Genomic DNA, 22,056 nt, shown 5'->3' with positions numbered 1-22,056 from the left:
CGGTCTTGCGACCAGGAAGGTTATGAGGTGCAATGCAACAAGGAACTGCTGGAATACATCCCGTGATCTCAGTGGCGGGGGGTATCAGCTGCAAGCTCATGAAAGTAAGCTCCAAGTATTGCATATAATCTCTGAAGGCCCTTCCCATAGGCAACACGCCCCCAACATTTTTTTTAAAGACTCCAGTAGGGTTTTGTTTCAGCATTTTAGTGCGGAAGCATGAACTGGGCCATGGAGCGGAGCCGGCGTTGTCCGTAAACGCGAACAATGGCAAAGAAATTCCCTCCGCGCCGTAACGGCTCTGAGGCCTCATTCACACAGCTGTTTCTTCGCCCGGCCCGGCGAAAGCGCCGGCCGTCCTTTTCGCCGGGGCAGAGGGCGTTCGGACCGGTTTCCATCCGAAATCGGGCCGCCGGACCCGAAATGGGCCGAACGAGGATGTTCAACGTCCCCGGCACCGGCGGGAGACCGGGAACGCCGGCGCCCCGCCCCATCGAGGGACGGCCAATCACAAAATCGGAAACTTTCGCTGAATCTGGCGGATTCTCAAAAGTTGGGTGACCATGGGCACGGCCGCGGCAGGGGGAATTGGCCGTAGTGTGCCCTAACCGCCCTAACAAGTCGACGAAGTTAACAAAGCTCGTTTCGGGAAGGAGGGAGGCCAGCGAGACGACGGGCGCATTGTGTGATGTTTACGGCTTTTGAACAACGGGCATACAGAGATTTGGATTTACCGCTGAGCTGCTGCTCGAAATGGTCAGACCACATCGGTTCCTTTGGGACAGACGTAAATTCGATTTCAAGGAACAACAGCCGAAGAAGGAAAATGCGGTCGTCGATCATCGGGGACGAAATGCGGCGTAAGGAGTGGTTGATGTGAAATGTGCTCGCGGTGGGTCTTGTCGCTTTTGTTTCGAAATGTGGAGACAAATAAAATAAATGTTTTGAAACATGCAGGATCGCTATCGGCGACACAAATGTAAGCTCCAAGGAACAAAACAGCTGTGGCTGCGCTCATCGACGCCGATAGTCCCCTACATTTGGTGGTCGACGCCGCCTCAAAGCTGCCACAAATAAGGGATTACAAGATTGGTAGAGGGAAGTGTGAAATTGCGCACGAAATAATAGGTTATACCGGCTATACAGCTTTACGGAATACAAACGTTCGACGCGGAATTTGAAAGGTGCAGAAAGATTTCTAAGCTAGGTGGCGCAAGCTACCGCCTAATATAAGGGGATACAGCCGCCAGCGTCCATCTATTGCTATAGCCACCGCCGGCAAGTCCGTCGCCGCTGGTTCGAACACACCTCCGTCCCCGTACCGACCCGTTTTTGGTACGGCGCCCACGGCGCTTTCGCCGGGACGGGGCGAAACGCCGGCTGTGTGAATGAGGCCTTAAAATGGCTGCACCGCGGCTCGCGCGCCGGATAGTTACAGGGAACGCCACCCCACAATCCTGGCGCTGCTCCCGTGCTCCGCCACAGCAGCGCACACCCAATGCTACCTAGAGCCCGGCTGGAAGGCGTTCGCATAGACTGCAGAGGATAGCGTGGAGAGCTGTTTGTAGGAGTACGCTACGTATACGAATGCTTTCAAATTCCTACACGTAAGCGGTCTTTAGTGTCGCAACTCGTTCACTTTGTTAATTTCGTTTTTTCTAGCCTTGCTCAGCTGGCAAGCTGAGCGGTGAGTGTGAAACTTTACGCTTGTTTACGGCCAGACTGTCAATCAATATATATATTGTTCTTCTCTGCTATTGTGATATGTTTGCACTGTACAGTTTTGACAGGTGCTTGAATTGTAGCTCTTACTCTCGACACGTTGGTCCTAGTAAACATTTTGTAAGTGATGAGTGTCCACAATCATGGGTATCAGTAAAGAGGCGCAAGGAGGGGGGAGGGAGGGGGCATATGGGGAGGGGTTGCAGAGTTCAGCCTTTTAACTCTTAAAAAAAAGAAAGAGGTTTAGCGCGCCCTTTCCTGGAAAAGGTTTTGCAGATGCCCATGCCCCCAATCTACGCCAGCTGTCCTGAAATGAGGGTTCGAGGAACCCTTCCGCGAAGGCCTTTTGGGAGTCCGTGAAACTCTGGCGGGCGATTTTTTTTTTTTTTTTTTTGTGGTGTTTTGGCGCGCTTTTTGAATGAGCACACTCCAGCCACGACTCATTCACAGCTCCGTGAGCAAAAATAATCTACAGAAGAATACCTCCTTTTAGTCTTCCTCCCATTTTACTCCCAGTAGACTAGTTCGCAGCCCCCCCCCCCCCCCCCCCCTTTTACGCTGCCTAGGGTACCCCATCACTTTTGCCGGTCCAAAAAGGGTCCGCGGCACACACAAGAACCACTGATGTAGGCAGTGGGAAGAGCGGTGCACCGGACTGTTTTCTCAGGATTGGCTCGGTGGTTCGTACCAATGATTTGATTCGCTAGTTGGGCAAAAATTACTAAACAGAATTACCGTATTTTCAGGATTATAACAAATAGCAAATAGCACTATTCAGCATACGCAGTTGTTTGGTTTCATCTGCTGCAGACATTTCAACATAGCTTTGGAAAGTCCTTGATTAAAGGTACTGCTCCTTTTTCTTTGCGGTCATATTGCACAGCTCTGATGACGAGTGCAGAAAAGCATATAAATAAATAGGAACGAGTATCCAGGTCCTAAAAATGGTTTAAAACATCAGTTTATTACTTGTGCTTCTGTCCGGGTAATTAAGCAGAAAGGGCCGTGTCCTTTTTGTTAATCTTTCAGACAAGCTGGCAATGGCAGCCCTTCAGATCATCTGCAGCAACGTAGAAAAACAGCAGCTTTCAAGCTAATATTTTTGAATGAAAACGTTAGTACAGACCTTACCATGAAAACAAAAATAGGACGTTATGTAAAAGGAAGTTCAACGTTGTTTTTGTTCCGCAACTTCTTCACTGCCTTCTATATAATAACTGGATCTAAAATAACATAAATATTAACTCTGGTTTTATTTTGCAAGGAGTGCGCGAGGTCAGCCAGAGGAATAGCCGTTGCTGTGTAAGTCCAAATAAAAAAGAAAGTAAGGTTCTTCAACATTGCTTGTGTGACAAGAGAAAGAAGAAGCTACCGACGAGATCGGAGCGTTTTTCTGAGCTGCCACAAAATACGACCAGCACCGAGCTGCCAATTTCGGACTCATTATACGGCCTTCCTGGAGGCGGTTACTCACCGAAAGGACCAGAAGAAAGGCCCACTTCTTTAAGCAATGTTTCAGCCGCGGATGCAAGCGGTCAGCCCGAAGCCATGGACACGAAGAACGCGAGCAACGCCAAAACCGACACTATCGAGATGGAACCGGCAAGTCTTGCCACTCTGATACTGAAAGACCCTCCTCTGGAGTTCCGCGCCGTCGTATTGCTTCGGTAAGCCCTCTACAATACCAAACACAACTCTTTCAGTTGAACAAGATTTAAGGTCCCTTTCTCGAGTATCCCGAGAGAGAACTTTATAGACATTTTCAAGAAAATTCTTCGAGAAATTCATTAAATCCTGCCAACCAAGACAAAAAAAAAATCGCCTTCCAAAAAAAAAAAAATTGCGATAAACCCTCTAGGAACAAAACAGCGCAAGAGGCGACGGCCCCAGTCGACACCACGCCATACCAGACACAACGCCGCATGCAGTGGAGAAAAAGCGCGCCAGGTCGACACCTGCTATGACATTCCTCCCACTAACAAACGCCGCAGGCGAGACGCCAGCTGCTACACCAGAAGAACCTGAGAACATGGTTGGCTAGAACCAGGTGACGGTTAAAAAATGAAAGCCGCTTACAACTCCCTGTAACGCCGAATTAGAGCGCAGCTCTGGAGGAGGGGGAGGGAAGGGCACTGGGGGGGGGGGGGGGTTCAACTAACCAGGGGGGTCACGGGACCCCCAAATACCGATGATGTCATCACTGACGTCACTGATGACGTCATCAGTGACGATGACGATGCGGATACCGATGACGTCATTAGTGACGTCAGTGATGACTTCACCAGTGATGATGACGATGCGAATGTCGGCTACGTCATCAGTGACGTCACTGATGACGTAATCAGTGATGATGACGATGACGATGCGGATGCCGGTGACGACATCAGTGACGTCACTGATGACGTCATCAGTGATGATGTCGATGACGATGCGGATGTCGGTAACGTCATCAGTGATGATTACGATGACGATGCGGATGCTGGTGACGTCATCAGTGATGATGACGATGACGATGTGGATGCCGGTGACGACATCAGTGATGATGACGATAACGATGCGGATGCCAGTGACGTCATCAGTGATGATGACGATGACGATGCGGATGCCGGTGACGTCATCATTGATGATGACGATGACGATATGGATGCCGGTGACGTCATCAGTGATGATGACGATGACGATGCGGATGCCGGTGACGTCATCAGTGATGATGACGATGACGATGTGGATGCCGGTGACGTCATCAGTGATGATGACGATGACGATGCGGATGCCGGTGACGTCATCAGTGATGATGACGATTACGATGTGGATGCCGGTGACGTCATCAGTGATGATGACGGTGACGATGCGGATGCCGGTGACGTCATCAGTGATGATGACGATGACGATGCGGATGCCCGTGACGACATCAGTGACGTCACTGATGACGTCATCAGTGATGATGTCGATGACGATGCGGATGTCGGTAACGTCATCAGTGATGATGACGATGACGATGCGGATGCCGTTGACGTCATCAGTGATGATGACGATGACGATGTGGATGCCGGTGACGTCATCAGTGATGATGACGATGACGATGCGGATGCCGGTGACGTCATCAGTGATGATGACGATGCGGATGCCGGTGACGACATCAGTGACGTCACTGATGACGTCATCAGTGATGATCACGATGACGATGTGGATGTCGGTAACGTCATCAGTGATGATGACGATGACGATGCGGATGCCGGTGACGTCATCAGTGATGATGACGATGGCGATGTGGATGCCGGTGACGTCATCAGTGATGATGACGATGACGATGTGGATGCTGGTGACGTCATCAGTGACGATGACATCATCGGGGGTCACGCGACATCGGCGGGGGTCACGTGACCCCTCCCCGAGGTCACGTGACCTCGAGGAGGGGGTCACGTGACCTCAGGGGAGTCACGTGACCTCGGGGGGGGGTCACGTGTCCCCTCACGAGGTCACGTGACCCCGGTGGGGGGCTCGCGCGGTGCATTATGGGAAATTTCCCATGATGCACAGCGCGGTTACGCCGACGGCGACGGCGACGCCGCTCAAGCCGGAAACGGGCCCCTAAGAGCTGCGCTCTAAAAGAAAAGGAAACAGGCCCGAGGGGACCCGACACAGCAAACTTCCGAGAAAGCCAAGTCAACCCGGCGATGTCAGTACGAGTATCGAATCTTTTTGACGCAATCGCAAATCTCGATCAAGCCCCTATTTCCAGAACTTAAAATGCACCTCACGGGCACTCACAACCCCAAGGCTCTCGCAATGAATGTAATCGCCTAACACGATTTTGGTCAGCTCGGATTCGAAAGAGTTATACGAGACCCTGGAGAAGATCGCAGAGATCGGCAGTGAAAGAAAAAAAAGGGAAGATTCCCAAATAAGTCTTCAGGACATATGGGGATACACACAGCAAGGGTGTCATTTACGACGTATATCCCAAGGAAGAGGACCCGCAAGACGACACCCTTAATTCGAAAATTGAGTCAGAAAAGCCTCCCGTGGTGGCCGCTCGAAGACTTGGCAAGTCACACACGGCAGTCCTTACGTTGGACGGAGAGAAGACGCGATCCGTTATTTACGGATCGCGGAACAAGAGGAACATGCGCGTATTCCCGTTTAAATTAAAAGAAGTAACCTGCGGGAACAGCCACCGTCTAGGACACAAGTTCGATATATGCCCACATACAGCACTCTGCCCTATATGAGGAAGCGACCATTTAAAACCAACGGACCCGGCCCAGGGACCTGGGTGTACCGACACTACACCCTCTGCCAGACTTGGACGTAGTTCAACTACTCTACTCAAACTACTGTAGTTTAACTACTTTTCCGAGTAACTTGGTAACTTTCAATTACAACTTTATTTGGGTAATTAGTAGTTTAACTTAACTACATTTTTTAGGTAACTTCTACTCAAGTTACTAACTACTTTCGCAATCTAGTGCTAATTTGTCTCACTACAAAGGTTTGAGCGCAAAAATTAAACGCCGGCAGATGAAGTGTCATTTTCGAGCAGGGGGCCCCCTCACATTCTGTTCCCACAAGCGTCCTTGGGCCAATGTGGTGACGAGCAGCCAAAACAGAACACCGGCGTGCACGAACGCAGGAACAGATGGTTAACAAGCCTTGGTCGGGTATTGACCTAATCCGGTAATGCACGCAGGCGCCGCACCTCCACCTGCAACCGTGAAAGACGGGGACACTCAGAGGGTGGTTGTTGTTTTCACGTCTGCCTTTAGTAAGCTGTGACTGAAGCGGTTTGGGCGTTCCACGGGTAGGCGCCACTAGAATGACCTCGCAGCTGGGCACCTGTTCCCATGGACGCCTCGTCGTTAGCGCATACACCTTTGCCAAAGCCGGACTTTCACGCCCACAAACGCAGACACGGATAATCCGTTCATGGGAGCAACTTCCCGCTTCAAGCTACAACTCTACGAGCGACGATGCTTGTTCGCGTATTCCTTCGCGTCCTTCCGATATCGTAAAGGCCGGCAAAGATTGCGAGTAACCTTTGGGAAATCCTTTTGTTGGGCCCGGCGTCAGCGGCAAAGTATACTTTGTTTCATCTTTTGGTCAACCAAAAAATATTTTTTCTTCCGTAGCGTACCACTGGCACCGCCAGTAAACGCGCAGTCGTACGGATGATCTCATCGTCGTGGCGCGAGACTTCAACCCTTGACGGTCAGGTGCACTGGCTCAGCGCACTCTCCGAACGTCGTGGGAATAAAGAGGGGCCAATCATAAAAATCTAAACTTTGCGAAAAAAAAAAAAAAGCAAATCTTTTTTTTTTTTTTTTTTTTTTGCATATATAAAAGACTCTCTAGCCGAGGCTAACCTCACATGTTTCGTCATAGACACCGAAGATGCTGACACTCGCTTTCCCAACCCTGGACAGCTTTTTCTGAAATTCAGCGCTGCCGTTCCATCCAGCGCATCGGTGGAACGTCTTTTTAGCTTGGCTGGGAACTTCTTTAGGAGGAAAAGTAGAAAACTCTCCGATAAGGACTTCGAAAGTCAATTGCTTCTGCGAGTGATTAAACATTTTGGTGAAAACGCAAGCCATAAAATGACTGCATTTATTTTAGCCTCGCGGGGTTTTCACGGATCAAAACTGCTGTTTATTTTGCTACCCCAAAAATAAAAAAAAGTAACTTCGAAAGTAACTTCAAAGTAACTCGCTACTTTTTACAGTAGTTAGTAGTTTACTCAATTACAATTACGAATGCGTAATTTCTACTCTACTCCAATCACTTTTGGCGCCAATACTCAGTAACTTACCTTAACTACCTTTTTTGAGTAATTTGTACATGTCTGCCCTCTGCCAAGGATGTAAGAAGTGCCACCTCGGAACAGACCGCGAATGTCCCACATTGCAGGAAACCAATAATCACATCTGGGAAAACATCAAGAGTTTCTGAGAACTGCACAAGCTGCAACAACAACAACAGGCAAACAGGGCCGTTCAGACTCCGGGGAAGCTGGCAAACTTCCCGAGAAATTGAAGCACTCCCTCGTCACCCCGGTTTCAAAACCGAACAAAGACAAGGGTGCACTCTCCAGCTACAGGCCAATCACTCTAACAACATGCGCATTTAAATTGTTAAAACGAATGGTACTGGCAAAAATTGCATGGCATCTGGAATCTACGGTCGCCTTCCACCCCGCCCAGACAGGGTTTCGACCGTGCCTCGGAACGCAAGAGAGCCTCGCCCCCATATCGGCTGTCGTAATACGGAACATTAACCCGAACCGCGCAACCAACCGTAGCGATTGACGTCAAGAAAGCTTTTGACTCGGACCCACACGCGTTAGTCGTCAACGAAGCCCGAAGACTCGACATAGTCTTCGGGCACGACTACACGATTTAATCAAAAAAAGATCGTGTAGTGTTTTTCCTTAAACTTTTTCTTTTAAGCTTGAAATGAATTAGGTGCTGAGAATAATCATGCTGCAAGTTTTTCCTCCACTACTTTGGAAATAATATGCTCAAGTGCAGAAGGATTATTCCAGAGGTTCAGCCACCAATTCTTGACGTATATTTCTAATAAATATTTTACCTATCGTTACTAACAAACGTATGAGCACAATTAGATCTACGTCTCTATGCGAATATGACGACTTGTAAAGACAGCCTAAGGATATGTCCGGTTTAATTTTTAAAATCTGTCGATACAGTACAATTGCACTTCAAAAGTAATTTGTTACTGCATGAACATTGAGCATGTGATGGCTTTGATACATCTTCATTTCACACCTATAGTCGTTTTCACCTCGATATTTGTAATAAAAAAAAACGCCTCCTCGCAAAAAATTACTGATTTCCCCCTTTATGAAGATAATTATTACATATATATATAGGTGCACCTTAGACTAGAGATACGTTAGGTTATGAAGAAGACGTTTCAAACGCCAAAAGCACCGCTTCTTGCTTCTACAACCAAATCCTGTAAGAACTACTTTTCGATGCGTATGATGACTGCGCAAAACTTCCTTTTAATTCAAGCGAAAACGGGCACGGTAAAAAGCATAAAACAATAAAAAAAAGTTTTTTTTTATATTAGATTAATCTTTAAGATTGTTCACAATGCTTTTACTTCTGATATTGAACTTAGAAACACACTGAACAATTTCTTGTTAAAATACAGAATCAAATTAAAGGTGTAGTCGCTTCAGCTATCACTTTAGTTCGTGCTAAGCTGACCAGCTTTTGGGAGGCTGAGCGCCAACACTGTTCACTTGAATACTGGCATAAAGGCATAAATTAGAATGTCCCTAACAACGCCGTACATGCACGAGTGATTTTATTTGTAGTAAAAACAGTGGCAAGGTACAATATTCTCAGTTTTTGCATTATTTTTATTATAATAAAGACTGGGCGAAATCAATAGATCCTTTGACTAATATTTTTTTTTATTCTACGAACACACACCAGACAGTAGAGGCAACGGCATATTTTCCCCCGTAGTTTTTGGACGCATACGACAGCGCCCTCCAACAATTGGGACACGAATAGGCATCACGATTCAGAAATCGAAGAAGTCTCTTCTGTTTGGGTATTTTTGCATATGTTCTTGTCGTACATCATATCGTTTGGATATCCACAGGCGGATATGAAGGCATAGCGGCAAGCGGTGGGAAGGCTTCTAAATAGGGCTTCTGCAAACTTAGGCGTTTTTTCGTTCGTAATGTCTTCTCTTCCTGCTGCAGTTTCTGGATTTTCCTCAGCCTGCCTGTCTTCTACTTTTGGTGGAATGCTTTTTGTAAAACTTTCTGCGCGTTCCAGCGCCCCTGGCAACTCTGATTTCCTCAGCCAAAAGTCGCATCCTGGAATAGAAGCGATGAAATTAAATATCATTGCGAACATTTCCCCGACCATAATGTAATGTTCCTAATGGGACTCTTAATGGGCAATAAATAATATAACGGCTTTATTAAGGGAAGGTATACAACACGTGCCAAGGAACGTTTGTGTAATGCCTCCTGCGAAAGGTAGGCATCTCACATTAAAACATTGTTAATGTCATATAAGTCTCTGCCAGAAGGAATATTTAAAAAAATAAACTTCAGTATAAATAGGTTTTGAAATATTTAAAGAAGCATCTTAATAATTACTAAATTTCAAACTCTGATTTCAATTACAATATTCGAGCTTCCCGGAAAACAAAACAAAAATCAACGCATTTCACAGAACTATAAGACATGAGCAGCGTTTTACGGTGTTGGAAAAGATACTGGATATGAATGCGTTTTAAGTTTCGGTTTCGTACTAAAACGAATCCCTGCGGCAGCGACTCCGCTCCCCCAAAAGCACGCAACTACCACCTCGCTTGCGGGAAGCAGGAAGTATGGTGCAAGCTGGCAAATGAACCGCTGTGTTCTTCGAATGCCAATGCAAGAATACATTTATATTCTTAGGTACCCCTCCGTTATATGAAGGCTACGTAGTGAGGCACGGTGCTTGAGATCATTGGCCACGGGGACCGGGTCAACAGGCGCAGAGATTCGCTTTGGTAGCACACCAAAACTTGAAAGGGCGTACAAATTGAGTGTGCTTTAGGACCCAAACAAAATGAATATCTGACAGATGACAAACACTACTTGATGATGACATATCAAAACATAAAAAACGTATAAGCAGTAAAAGCACTGTATAAAAGACAGGAAACCGAGGAAATATATCCAGATTGTCCCCCCGCGCCCTGACAAAAAACAACGACGCACATTAATTTGTTTTAAAGCCTCCAGAAAACGGTAAACAATGGGGCCACACGGCACACTTTTCCGAACTTTTCTTCACCTGGTAACGTCATAGGTTTGCGGTTGTGTATGTTAATTAAAACATTTACAAATGAGAAATAGACAAAAAGAAAGTTTCATAGAAAACACGTTTGAATATTTAAGTTCATTGTGCTTTTGATATTGTGAAGATTGTTCGAGTTTTATAATGATTCTTCTCACTAAAGCAGTTATATGGATATTCTTGGCAGCTAAATTTTTAACCCTTTCATTTTCCAGATTTACCCGCTCTAAACACTACTTATTCTGCATGTAAACCCAAAAGAACATCCTCCATGTTCAGAACTTCAGTATTAACATCTGTCAGTCTTCAGGCAACCATTTCGAGTAAGGTGAAACAGATATCTTTATTTCCTCAATAAAAATACTCAATTCACCCTTTCCTATCACTGGAGGCCTCAGCTCATAGGCCGTCCGAAATGTTCCCGGCCACTAATCAGTCATTTGGCTCCTTGGGTAATCGTTTGTCCAAGTACACCGATGTAATGCCACAACGCCAAAAAAATACAAATCGATAAACAGCTGGCTTGCTTTGTCTTGTAGTCATATTAAACAATAAACTGAACATAGAAGTGCCACAAAACTCTAGCTAAAAAAACCTGAATGCGGATGAAGCGTGATTCAGAACCTATACCTCAAAGAGGTCTGTAAAACTATTTTGTTTTTAAGAAGTTGAAATATTTTTATAATGCAATAGCATTTGCTTATTTTGTTATAGATTTCACCGTCCCTCATAAGAATGAAGGTGGTAACCACGAGCCTTAGTCGTGGTTAGTCACCATCGTACTCCGCGTGCCACTTTCGAGGGAACTTGAGGTACCACTACCACCCTATATCTGTCGGATTGTGAAGTAGAGGTTCGATTGAACACACGGTTATGGTGGCATAATACGGCGTCAGGTTTCCGGACAGTGGTTCATTTGCCACCTATGTCTTGTGCATGTGTAAAGCACATCGGCATTGAGATCAGATACGACTATCGAGAAAGCAGTACATCGCAGCATTATATCGTGTAACGTATCGTATAAGAGTGGAGATTTAATGTCCTTGTTAAACAGAAGCATCACTAGAGGCGCTGTTTTGGGGTATCTCTGTCGGTTGTCATGCAACAAATAAAATTGTTTTGCCTGCTTTAGTATAAGATTGCAAGCGGTTCTTGCTGTTCTCGCACATTTCACGCCAATCTCATTCAGCAGATGCTACCCGCTTATTTAGACACGCTCATAAAGCCTTGAATTGATGATGTTGCTCATTGACGGCTGTACTTCTTCCAGCAAGACTCTGCTCCTGCAGACAAACGCTTTTGTGTCACAAAAGAGGCTGGCTGAAGGATCGTATGACCACATCACAGCTACCATGAGGCCCCCAGACTCCCCGGACACAAACCTGCTGAACTATTATACCTGCGGAGATGTTGAAAAGGAGGTCAGCAAGCAGACTCATGATAGAAATGAGTCAACGAAGGCGATCATGGTGGATATTATGGCCCACATCAATCACGACCACCTCGTCAAGTCTTGTTGACGCTTACTGAGCCTATTGATGCTATCATTACTGCTAATTGTGGTTCTTTCACTTGAGCTTTAAGAGCATGGCTTTGGAGGAATATGTATCATAATTGGTGCAGATACATTAGCTTTAATAGAAAGTAAATTAGTTTTTCTATTACATGGATGTGTGTTCTTCAATACCGGTTGCACTCTAGCTTATACACAATTCCTTATTTCGTTTCTGATTACTAGATATGGGCTATATCCATTTTATTATTCTTTTCGTACATATGTAAAATATTATTGCATTAAGTACTGCATTAACCGGCTCACCTCCTTTGAGAAGGGGAGACCTCAAGATATTGCAATGTGGCTGGTTGTGCACCACGTAGAAGTCAAGGTAATTTACACCTTCGACTGGTTCAGCAGATCCAGCTTCACTTCCTACAGCATCTTTTGCGGCCTTCACTGCGTGCGAAGACAACATTAAATCAGACCGTCATACATTTACAGAATGCACAATTACTCAAAATAATAGTAGCACATGATAGCGTAACTTACACATATCCGTTAACGGTTTGCTTGAGGTGTTGCATGAGTAATCACCATACTCGATATACATGTTGCTTCCCAGAGGGGTTGGTTTATTACTTGGAGTGCCTAGTTACAGGGCACAAACAAAGTATATCTGTATCACTTTTATATGCAAAAAAAAAAGTTTTGACATGTAAAATAATCTAGCCTGATTCTGATTAGGAATAAACCGCAGCTATATTTGAAGCTTTCGAAACAGACGAATATTTTTGTTCAGGTAAGTGTGGCTCCCAAACAGACGTTAAGAGTTATTTACCTCTATCCATCGAGAAATGAAACCTGGTTTTTTGGCCCTCATAGAAACACTACGCCTTGAAGAAAGCTGAAACTAGGTCAGAATATGTCGCCAACAGCGGAGTTAAGGTGCGAATGTTTTAAAATATGACGCTACCAGAATCAAGAAATTAAAGGGAGGGTCAAAATTCCTTCAGAAGCCGACGTCCACCTAAACCTAATTTTATCAAAGCAAGAAAGATATTGTGGGCGTCTGCAGTATTTACTTTAGTAGAGAATCTTGTCAGCAAGAAAAAAATATCGTAGTTTTTGTCAATTTAGTTTAAGATAAATAAATACCACAGGCACCCACAATACTCTTTCCTGTCTTGACGAAATTAGACGTAGTTGGCCGTCGGCTTATTGAAAAATTTTGTATTTTCCTTTTATTGTTGATACCAGGTAGGGTCATGTTTCAAAACTTTCGCATCCTACCCCCCCCCCCCCCCCCTCCCCCCGGCTAGAGTCATATTCTGACGGAGTATCAGCTCTCTGGAATGTAAATTTTGTTTATGCTGGCCTAAAAAATCGGGTCGCATTTTTGCGATTAATCACGGTACACTCCTTAGAAAAAAAAGGGTGTATTCTTACACTCTTTGTCCCATATAATACAACCCAAAACTTCAGTTCGACGCACAGCACACTGGCGTGGACCTGACAGTACTACCTTCGACGAGAGGCTTGATAGTCGCGTAGTACAACTCATTAAAATAGTTAATGTACGTTTTACTGACCAAAAGAAAAAAAATCGAAGTTTTCTTGGCCTTTCTGAGAAAACTCAATGTTTTTTTTCTGTGGTTTGTGATGCGTACTTTAGCTATTGAATAAGCTATATCGCACCGTTATCTAGCCCCTCGTAAAATTTGGGGTCCCTTGTTCGGCTATAGTGCGCTGAACTTTTTGTTTTGGGGTGCATTATACGGGACAAAAGGGTGCATGGAGACACCCTTTTTTTCCGAAATGTTTTTGACGATTTTTTAATAATAACAATCAATATTTTGTTGCTCTGAACAAACGAAGTGTTTTTTTTTCTCTCTAGACGATGGAGAAATTGACACACATTAAGAATAAAAACGATAGCTCGCAGAATGTTGTTTTCTTCCTTCCTTTACAATACCCGGAAGACCTTAGCTGTTAACTGCCGATGCAATGTCTTTTGCCAAACGTTTCTTTTTTTATTACGTTTACAAGTTATCCCAAGCTCTTCCCGATTGAAATGGAAGAGGAACCACGTAGATGATAATGTCGTCTGGTTGACCATTATGGCACTGCCATGAACGAAGTCATGCAAACTGGTCGATGCTGTCTAACCACTGACACACCATGGTGTATCAGATTTAACTGTTCAATGTATATGAAAACGCTCCCTAAACACAATCATTTTAATATGGTAAACTTCTCAATTATTTTTATATTATGGTCTGCGCAAATACATAGACCCGAGTGCTTCGCTCCCACCTTACATTTTCTCTCTCTCTATATATATATGTCTTCAAATTATATTTATCTTAATATGCTCATAATTACCATCAGTATACAAGATCCTTCTGCTTTAAATCTGTTAGAAGCCTAAATTTGTTTTTAATTTGAACCATTGCATGCGAGTACTAGAAAGATGCTGTTTTTGCTTTATTTTTGGTTAACATTTGATATGATTTCTCGCCTCCCAAAAAATGTGGCTCCAATCCACGTTGTGAAGGTGGTTGAACACCGAAACTATCAACGACACCCACAACGATTACCCATTGAGACGTCACCTAAAAATTCACACACGTGACTCTACGAAGGGCGAAACCAGAGACAAGTAAAATGTACTTAATCACACGCTTTTAGATATGGAATCGTGGTGACGCAACCATAATCTTTACCGGGAAGCAAAGTGTTTCACACACAGTGTTTCGTTTCTCGAGTGTTTCAGTGCTTTGTTCCTTACCTGGTGAAAATGATCGTAAAATAAGCAGATGAAACAATTGTCTGAATGAGAAATTTGTAAATATGTTCGGAGTAAATAGTTCGTTTTACTCCGCTACTTTATAACTATGAATCGATCATTGCTGAGATTTTCGTCAAATTATGAGCTAACCAGGAAATGTGTTTTAGAAATTTTTGCCAAGATAAGTGATCCAGAATGCATCGTTCCCCCCCCCCCCCCCACAAATAGAGAACCCCCTGAGTGCATTCCGATTCAATCGTTAGAAATGTTTTGGGGGCGTTGTTTTATATTTGCCTAGAAATATTAGAAAGAAAAAAATCAGTTATGGTAAAATAATGTCGAATCCTAGATTCCAGGGGTACATACCTTTCAAGCCTGCACGTATAACATTTTCTAGCTTGTAATCGGTTTGATTCAAGGCTCTCACTTGGTACTCTAATGTGTCGCTGAAACAGAAAAAATATCATACTTTGATTCTCGCACAAAACTAATTGATGTAAAAACGGAATGTTATTTAGATTCTAATTTGAATGTATGTATAATATGGTGCCTCAAACACGTCTACGAAACTACTGCTCTTCGCGTTTTTACTGTGTCTGCTAAATTGTTTCCTGCAACGGCACAGTATGCGTCCCCATTTCGATTGATAGAGACGATACACGGGGAGGCCGCCTGTACAGCCGTAGCTTGCCCAGAAGTCCGCCAATGGAGAGAAACTCAGGCACGCATCACAGGGTTTAACGTAACGATGTTGAGAAGTCCAGCTTCTAATCAGGCTGAAACATGTTTTCAATCAAACGAGCCGAAATTCGAACGGAACACAAACGGAACAAACTGCATAAAAAATGAAAGTACAGTTTAGTTTAAAAAAATAGTTTTATTTCTGCGAGGATGCCCCGCACTCCCCCACCCCCTCCCCCTTCCTGTTATCCTAAGTTTTTTTTTTAACGGTACACATAAATTTCTTTTTTCTGTAGCGTTATTCTTCACCTACAAAAAAAGCAATGGAGATAGGAATTCTTCCTTCATATTTCTTATGGACGAAATTAAAATATTTTTATGGACATTTCAATGCATCAAATGTACAAGGTATGAATGATCAATGCGTGAAGCCGTTCCTGCACCGTAGTCGTGGTTCGTTCTGATAAGTCCGCTTAATTCAACTGCCTTTTGACAACAGTAATACATTATTCGAAGAAATAGCGGATTTTATTTTGGCTTCCCGTGGAGTATGTGGACTATCATGCCGGACAAACTTTGCTTTTCTAATATCCGCGTGTAAACGTTTTGTTTCTTTATATCTTAAATGTAGGAGCTTTCCGAACACACCTAAATACAGTCACATGCCAGACCAATCCGTCCTCGAAATGAAATCTTCCGCGATAGTGTCCGTGTGCCAGAATTAACGAATAGAGTTATTTTCAGAAGCACGCAATTCTATTTTAATATGAACATACTCTCAGATAGAGCCCTGCATATCCGCAAATTATCCGCGGATATCCACAGATATCCGCAGTTAACTGACGGATGCGGATAAAAATTGGACGGATTTTGGCGGATTGTGGATCGGATCTGAATGTCAGGGGCTGCGGATGCGGATCTAAATTTTTGCCCGGTGGCAATCGGTCCGTTGACTGGCATTTCATCTACAGGTCGTTTTGTCGACATGCGACGTTTGATCGAAAGGCTTCTAGTGTTCGTTTCATCGAAAAACCTGAGACGTTTCGTCGCACACAACCCTGCTATTTTCGTAACAATCTTTTTGCGTCTCGCCTGGATTACATGGGGGAGGGGGACAGGGTTTGGGTTAAGCACGCCTTGGTCAATCGCGCGATAGCTTTTAGCGGCTTAGTTAAGAAATACGTTGTCGACAAAACGTCGCAGGGGCATGTGCCCACAAAACGTACAGCGTCGACGAACCGTGTGTCCATGAAACGTATGTCCGTGAAAAGTTGCTCACGAAACGTATTTCCACAAAACGCGTTTCAAAGAAACGATAGGGATCCTAACAAAAGATCTGATTCTTACTGAAGATTGCTTCGGTTAGTGTATTTCATCTCGTCAAAAATGCTTTCTATAGAAAACGAAAAAGTAAAAATGCAGGGTATCAATCGTCCCGAGAAAGTTAGTTCTTTGGCAAGAAAAGAGCGAAAAACTTTCTCGGGACAAAGAAAACCTGAAACGAACAAGTCACAAGAAAGTACAAGACACCTCCCACTCTCCGCAGGGAGTGGTGTGGTCATGATACCAAAAACAAAAGAAGTGCTTCGACAGCGAGCGCGACCTCGTGGCGCCACGGTTTGCAAAGTTTTTGAGTCAGCGGCGTACGCACATAGGCAGCCCTTAAATTGCCTGCTTCTTTTTTGTGTGCTTAGAGTTCTAGCCAAAAGTCTGGTTGTTCATATTCGTCCGGTTACGACGCCAGGGCGCCGGCAATGCCAGCGGCTGCCGCGTGCAACCTTCAAAGCCGTCCCAAGCCAATAAATATCTTTTTTTTCGTTTAATATATATATTTGGGCACCTGCAGGCCGCGATCTTTCTCGAACAACACGTTAGTAGATCCCATCAGGCCTTGGACTCTGACGTAGTGGCGCATCTGCCCACCGGCTGACACGAAACACCGTCAGACTCGAGGCGGCCGCATACGCTCAGTAACATCACAGAAAGGGATTTGTCTTGCTACCACTGCTTCTCCTCCTCTCTTGCCGAACTTTTTCTCTTTTTTATGACCTTTTTTCAGCCGTTTAGACTACAGGGGAGAGTTAAGGGGCCACAGGTGAAAGTTTCCGACTCTGCGTGCGGCTGGGAAGAACGCGGCCGGCGTGATTTCCGCTGATTTTGCTAGTCTAAATGTAGTCGTAACCTCTGGTGGTTAGCAAGAACATAGACATGGTTTCACATTTTGCGGATGCAGTTTGGACAACGGTACAAGGTATGCGGATGTGGATGGGATAGGGATACTCAAACTGTTATCCGCGCTGGGCACAGATTATAAGACGCATGAGTGACACTGACTAGTGGCGTATCTCAGGTTTTATTTGTAATACAGAAGATATTATGACTACGCGACGCGAGATTTAGATAATTATTATAATAATTATTTTCCCTTTAATATAGTCAATGTTAAGTTACAGTTAAGAGTTCAACCTGGTTTTCTTAACCGCACAGTCGTCATGAATTGGACTGTTTATTTCCAGTGTCATGATTCATCGTCTTCCAAAAACAAACATTTTTGCGCGAGAATCCAGTTCGACAGAAGGTCAGATGTTTCAGTAATTTTTTTTTTTTTTTTAAATTTGTACTTTTACCAAACATACGCTCATTGCCAATACTTACTTTTTTCCTTCAGTCTTGTTATAATATGTTCTCGTAAAATTGACAATTTTCAATGTCTCATTGTGAAGACTGGCTGTTACTACGACACAAGTGATATTTGGTTCGTGATTTCTTGAACGAAACATTAGGACGAATGGGTCATCGTTTGATTTATTAATGGCCTGAAGATATAAAATTACATTTCTTGTTATCATAGTAGAAAATACAGCCTTAGAATTGTGTTTAGGTGTCATTATCTATAAATGCATGCAGAAACATTATTACGCAGTGATACAACAAGATGTTCACGTGTTTTTAAACCTGCCCTGCAGTACAGTAGTGAGTTGGGCTAGTTGGTGTTGCGTTTTAAAACGGTAAAAACAGGGTAAAAAAGGCACGGACAGAGAAGGTGTACACACACAGAGCGCTGCAGCATTATGTATATCGCTGAACTATTATAGGTCATTGGAAAGCTAGCTAAATCAGTTCAAATGTTATAATTAAATGTTTTCTGGCAAGAACAGGGGCGTTGGTACTTGTCTTTACTTTAAAGGGGGTGGAACGATTTCCGGACTTAGGTCAAACATTTGAGGAAGTTGCCCTCTGAAAGTTCTAAACTAAAGAACAGAAAACAGTTTTCGCGTGCGTATCCTAGTTCTTGTGCAAACAAAAAAGTTAAGTCATGTCATTTTTGGCACCCATCAACTCACTCCCAGTCTTCAGGGTCACACGTGGACCCCCTCCTAATGACGAAATTCGGGGTGTCGTTTAGCTTCCAATGTGCTTTCTCGGAGGGCTTCCTCTCCCTTTCTCTGCTGACATTAGCGGGCGTTATGCTGCAGCTTAGAGCCGAGCGAGGTCACGTAAGCTTCTCACCGTAGTTCCTTCGGCTGCCACTCAGGGCTGCCGATGGGAGAAAAAGCTCGACTTTTGCTTTGAGAGTATGAAGCGGAATCGCGACATTTTTTTTTTTTAACTATATGCTTTCTCTATCCTGCGGGACACAATAAACAACGTAAAAATGACGAGATGCAAATTCTTTTGATCTCAAAATCGTTGCACCCCCCTCCCCTTAAACTGATGCGCGCCATGGGCTTTAATTTGTTGAGAAAAAACACCAATCGTATGCGCAAGCGATGTATGCCCAAAGTAAGCAATGCAACGTACATTTCTGTTTGTCACGTTTGTTTCAACGCCGTCTGCTGTAATAATACACTGCACAACCACGCATTTGGAACCACAAAATAGAATAATAGATTTATGAAACTTCAACCCCTCTTAGCAAATCAATAACTCCCGAAACACTTTTTTTTAAAGTTTTTTACAGTAACTTATACATGCTCCAGAGGGTGTAGAGCTCGCAGAAATATTTCCAAAAACCCAGTCATTGATATTACAATGTTCCCTTATCGTTGCGTTCTTCGTTTCCCTGCTCGAGTAATAACGCCATTTATGGCGACATGCCTGCTCATAAAAGAAGGAGAAGCTTCCAAAGCCGAAACCAAACGGATACAATAGAATGTCTGATTTTGTTTTGGCTCTATTACATCAAAAATGTGATTGCGCCAATAGCAACCTATTCGAAGAAGTGGAAAATATATACACTTACTCCGATCTCTCAAAATCAAACGATATATATTATTTTATATAATTCCTTAATATTTATTGCAAGAAACGTATTAGTTTTTTCTTATTATTATTATTAAACAGTAGTTATTAAATACATTAAAACGAACATTGTTCCTAACACTTTTCCTGCGTGTCTGAAACACTTTACTTTATATTTCACTGTTATGAGCACATCTAAGCTGTATATATTTTTATCTTAAGCATTTTCGTGAGAATGAGCTTCTGAATTGTGCAAAATTTATAGGTTTTTCAAATTAGAAAAACAAAATAAAAGTTATTTATTCCAGTTAAAAATCAGCAGTGCACAATGTTGCGCGCTAAAAAATCGGCCATAATGACCGTTTTTTATGTTGTCATAGCATCCTTAAAAGAGACTTGCAATATTTCAGCCCATACGCAGGCAGCAAAAAACAATATATTGTCACGAATGAAAAATGATAAGGCGGCGAATAACTGAAGAAACTAAACGTTTGAATGGGGCGAACTTTTGCCCAAAACAAAATAGAGAACGGCAAGCGTCGCAGACGTCGATGTCGGCAAAACAGCAGGACCGAGCGCTGGGGCAAGACTAACATAACTCCAGCTCGCCACGCGGAGCCCCTTATAGACACGCTTTAACTTCTGGAACAATCGGCGTAGAAGGTTCGGCGCGTACAACATTTGGACCTCGAACAAGCCCAACATGGTTCTAGAATTTACCAGAACGTTAAACTAAAAGAAATAATTAAAGACGTGTGACTACCAGGAATCGAACCCTGGGCCTCCGCATGAAAGTCAAGCGCGCGAATCACCCACCCACGCTCGGGTTCGCTCGCCGACGCGCGTGGCAATATCATGTCCACCCTGAGGAAGGTAAACAAAGAAGGGGACGGAGTTTCCCGGCACAAAACAATTCCCTGCAAAGAGTAGTCAGTTGGCAGGCAGAAACCAGAGCAGCCTTTCCTCCAAACTGAGACAGCCGATGTAGCTCATTACACACTCATCCCAAGTCATTCTCTGAAACCTTCAGGGCAGAAAAAACGGCTAGAGCGTATATTTTATTAAACACTCCACTCAGAGAGTTTTTTTTAGGAACTTTGCTGTTGCCACTCATTTTTTGTTACTCCAAGCCGCCTCTCCAAGGACAAAGCAAGTCGGAAGGCTTCAGCACAAAATTGGTTGTCATGAAGGGTTTAAGTAAATGTTCTTTATGTGCATTGTGTGTAAAACTGTAACAACAATCACTGGAATATACACAAAGCACAAATACAGCATTATTTAAAGTAAGAACGCCACAACCTGCAGTGGTTGTCCATCAGTATAATGTGGGCCGTGTGAATTTTATCTCAAACATTTAAGTCATTCGAAAAATAAGTGTTATCTCCCACACCTATATATTTCGTTGATCACGTACCTTCCAGGCGCTTTGGAGAGGTCCAAGGCTAGGTTCGTTAAGTAACGGGTTGTTTTCCGGATTCCTTATGGTCATTTGCGCCTGCCAGGTACTAGCAGTGGCGATACAAGCGAACAAAGCTGCGTACATGAGACCCATTGCAACGCAACTGATGCAACTCACACTTGCCGCCGTTACGAGATCCCTTTTGAACCACCTTTATACATGAGATACGTAAGCGTACTTATTATTTCAAAATCCACATCCAACCATTCCAAGATCGCGGGTGTGGCACGACTTCTTCTAAAAAGAAGCAAACCGAATGTTGCCGCTTGTTTTTTGGTGCCCGATTTCGCTGTTCATTTTTTCGAAACCTTGCGCACACACGTGCGTTGTCGTTGTTCTATGGTTACTATAATACCGTTTGCAGTCAATTTAATGCTGTTGGAATTCAAGCCACACGTTCAACACGTGTTCGTATAAGTTTTTGCTTATTCCCAACGCCAATCGAACCACGAACGACAACGACGAGGCATCGAATCCAACCAAATGCCACGTGAGCGTCACGCCAGCTTCGGGGAGGGTAGAGTGACGAGCGGGGTGCGTATGGTCACGTGATACTTTCGCCGCGCTCGATTGGTTGGTAGGGCTTGCGGCGGCCGCTGCGGGTTGTCCTAAGGTAGCATAAAGGCTTTACAATATGCGCTATTTTGCATAAATCTTGATAGCGAAGAAACGTTTATACAAGAACAAACGTAGATAAGTGTGGAACTGAACAGACTCCCGAGTAATTCAAATTGATAGGCGTGTTCCATAATCCTAAAATGATTATACCTAACGAACTTCATAGACGTGAGCATAACTATAGTGATTGACAGGGTGAAAATGTCAGGGAGGAGCTTTG

The 22,056-nt window shown here is 44.0% G+C and overlaps 1 protein-coding gene across 1 annotated transcript; it reads right to left on the bottom strand.

Moving 5' to 3' along the window:
- Positions 1 to 9,169: 9,169 nt before the first annotated feature.
- LOC8054021 lies at positions 9,170 to 21,311 on the bottom strand. Its single transcript, XM_029994160.2, has 6 exons — positions 21,174 to 21,311; positions 18,173 to 18,333; positions 15,203 to 15,282; positions 12,598 to 12,696; positions 12,370 to 12,504; positions 9,170 to 9,574 (listed from the first exon to the last, which is right to left on the bottom strand). The coding sequence occupies exons 1-6, from the start codon at positions 21,309 to 21,311 to the stop codon at positions 9,267 to 9,269; spliced, it is 921 nt and encodes a 306-aa protein (XP_029850020.2). The 3' UTR covers positions 9,170 to 9,266.
- Between the last annotated feature and the right edge of the window lie 745 nt (positions 21,312 to 22,056).

This window comes from Ixodes scapularis, unplaced genomic scaffold (assembly GCF_016920785.2).
Source record: "Ixodes scapularis isolate PalLabHiFi unplaced genomic scaffold, ASM1692078v2 PGA_scaffold5__190_contigs__length_132052651, whole genome shotgun sequence".
NCBI classification, from domain to species: domain Eukaryota; kingdom Metazoa; phylum Arthropoda; class Arachnida; order Ixodida; family Ixodidae; genus Ixodes; species Ixodes scapularis.
Note: the sequence above shows the minus strand (reverse complement) of the source record. Positions and strands in the feature narration are given on the sequence as shown.

Bases quoted from the DNA above. Each gene is read 5' to 3' on its own strand.
- LOC8054021 (XM_029994160.2), bottom strand. From the start codon at position 21,311: ATGGGTCTCATGTACGCAGCTTTGTTCGCTTGTATCGCCACTGCTAGT. The intron at 15,283-18,172 runs GTAAGTATTGGC...TTTCTGTTTCAG, and splicing joins AACAAGACTGAAGGAAAAAA to CGACACATTAGAGTACCAAG. The intron at 12,505-12,597 runs GTAAGTTACGCT...CTTCGCACGCAG, and splicing joins CAAACCGTTAACGGATATGT to TGAAGGCCGCAAAAGATGCT.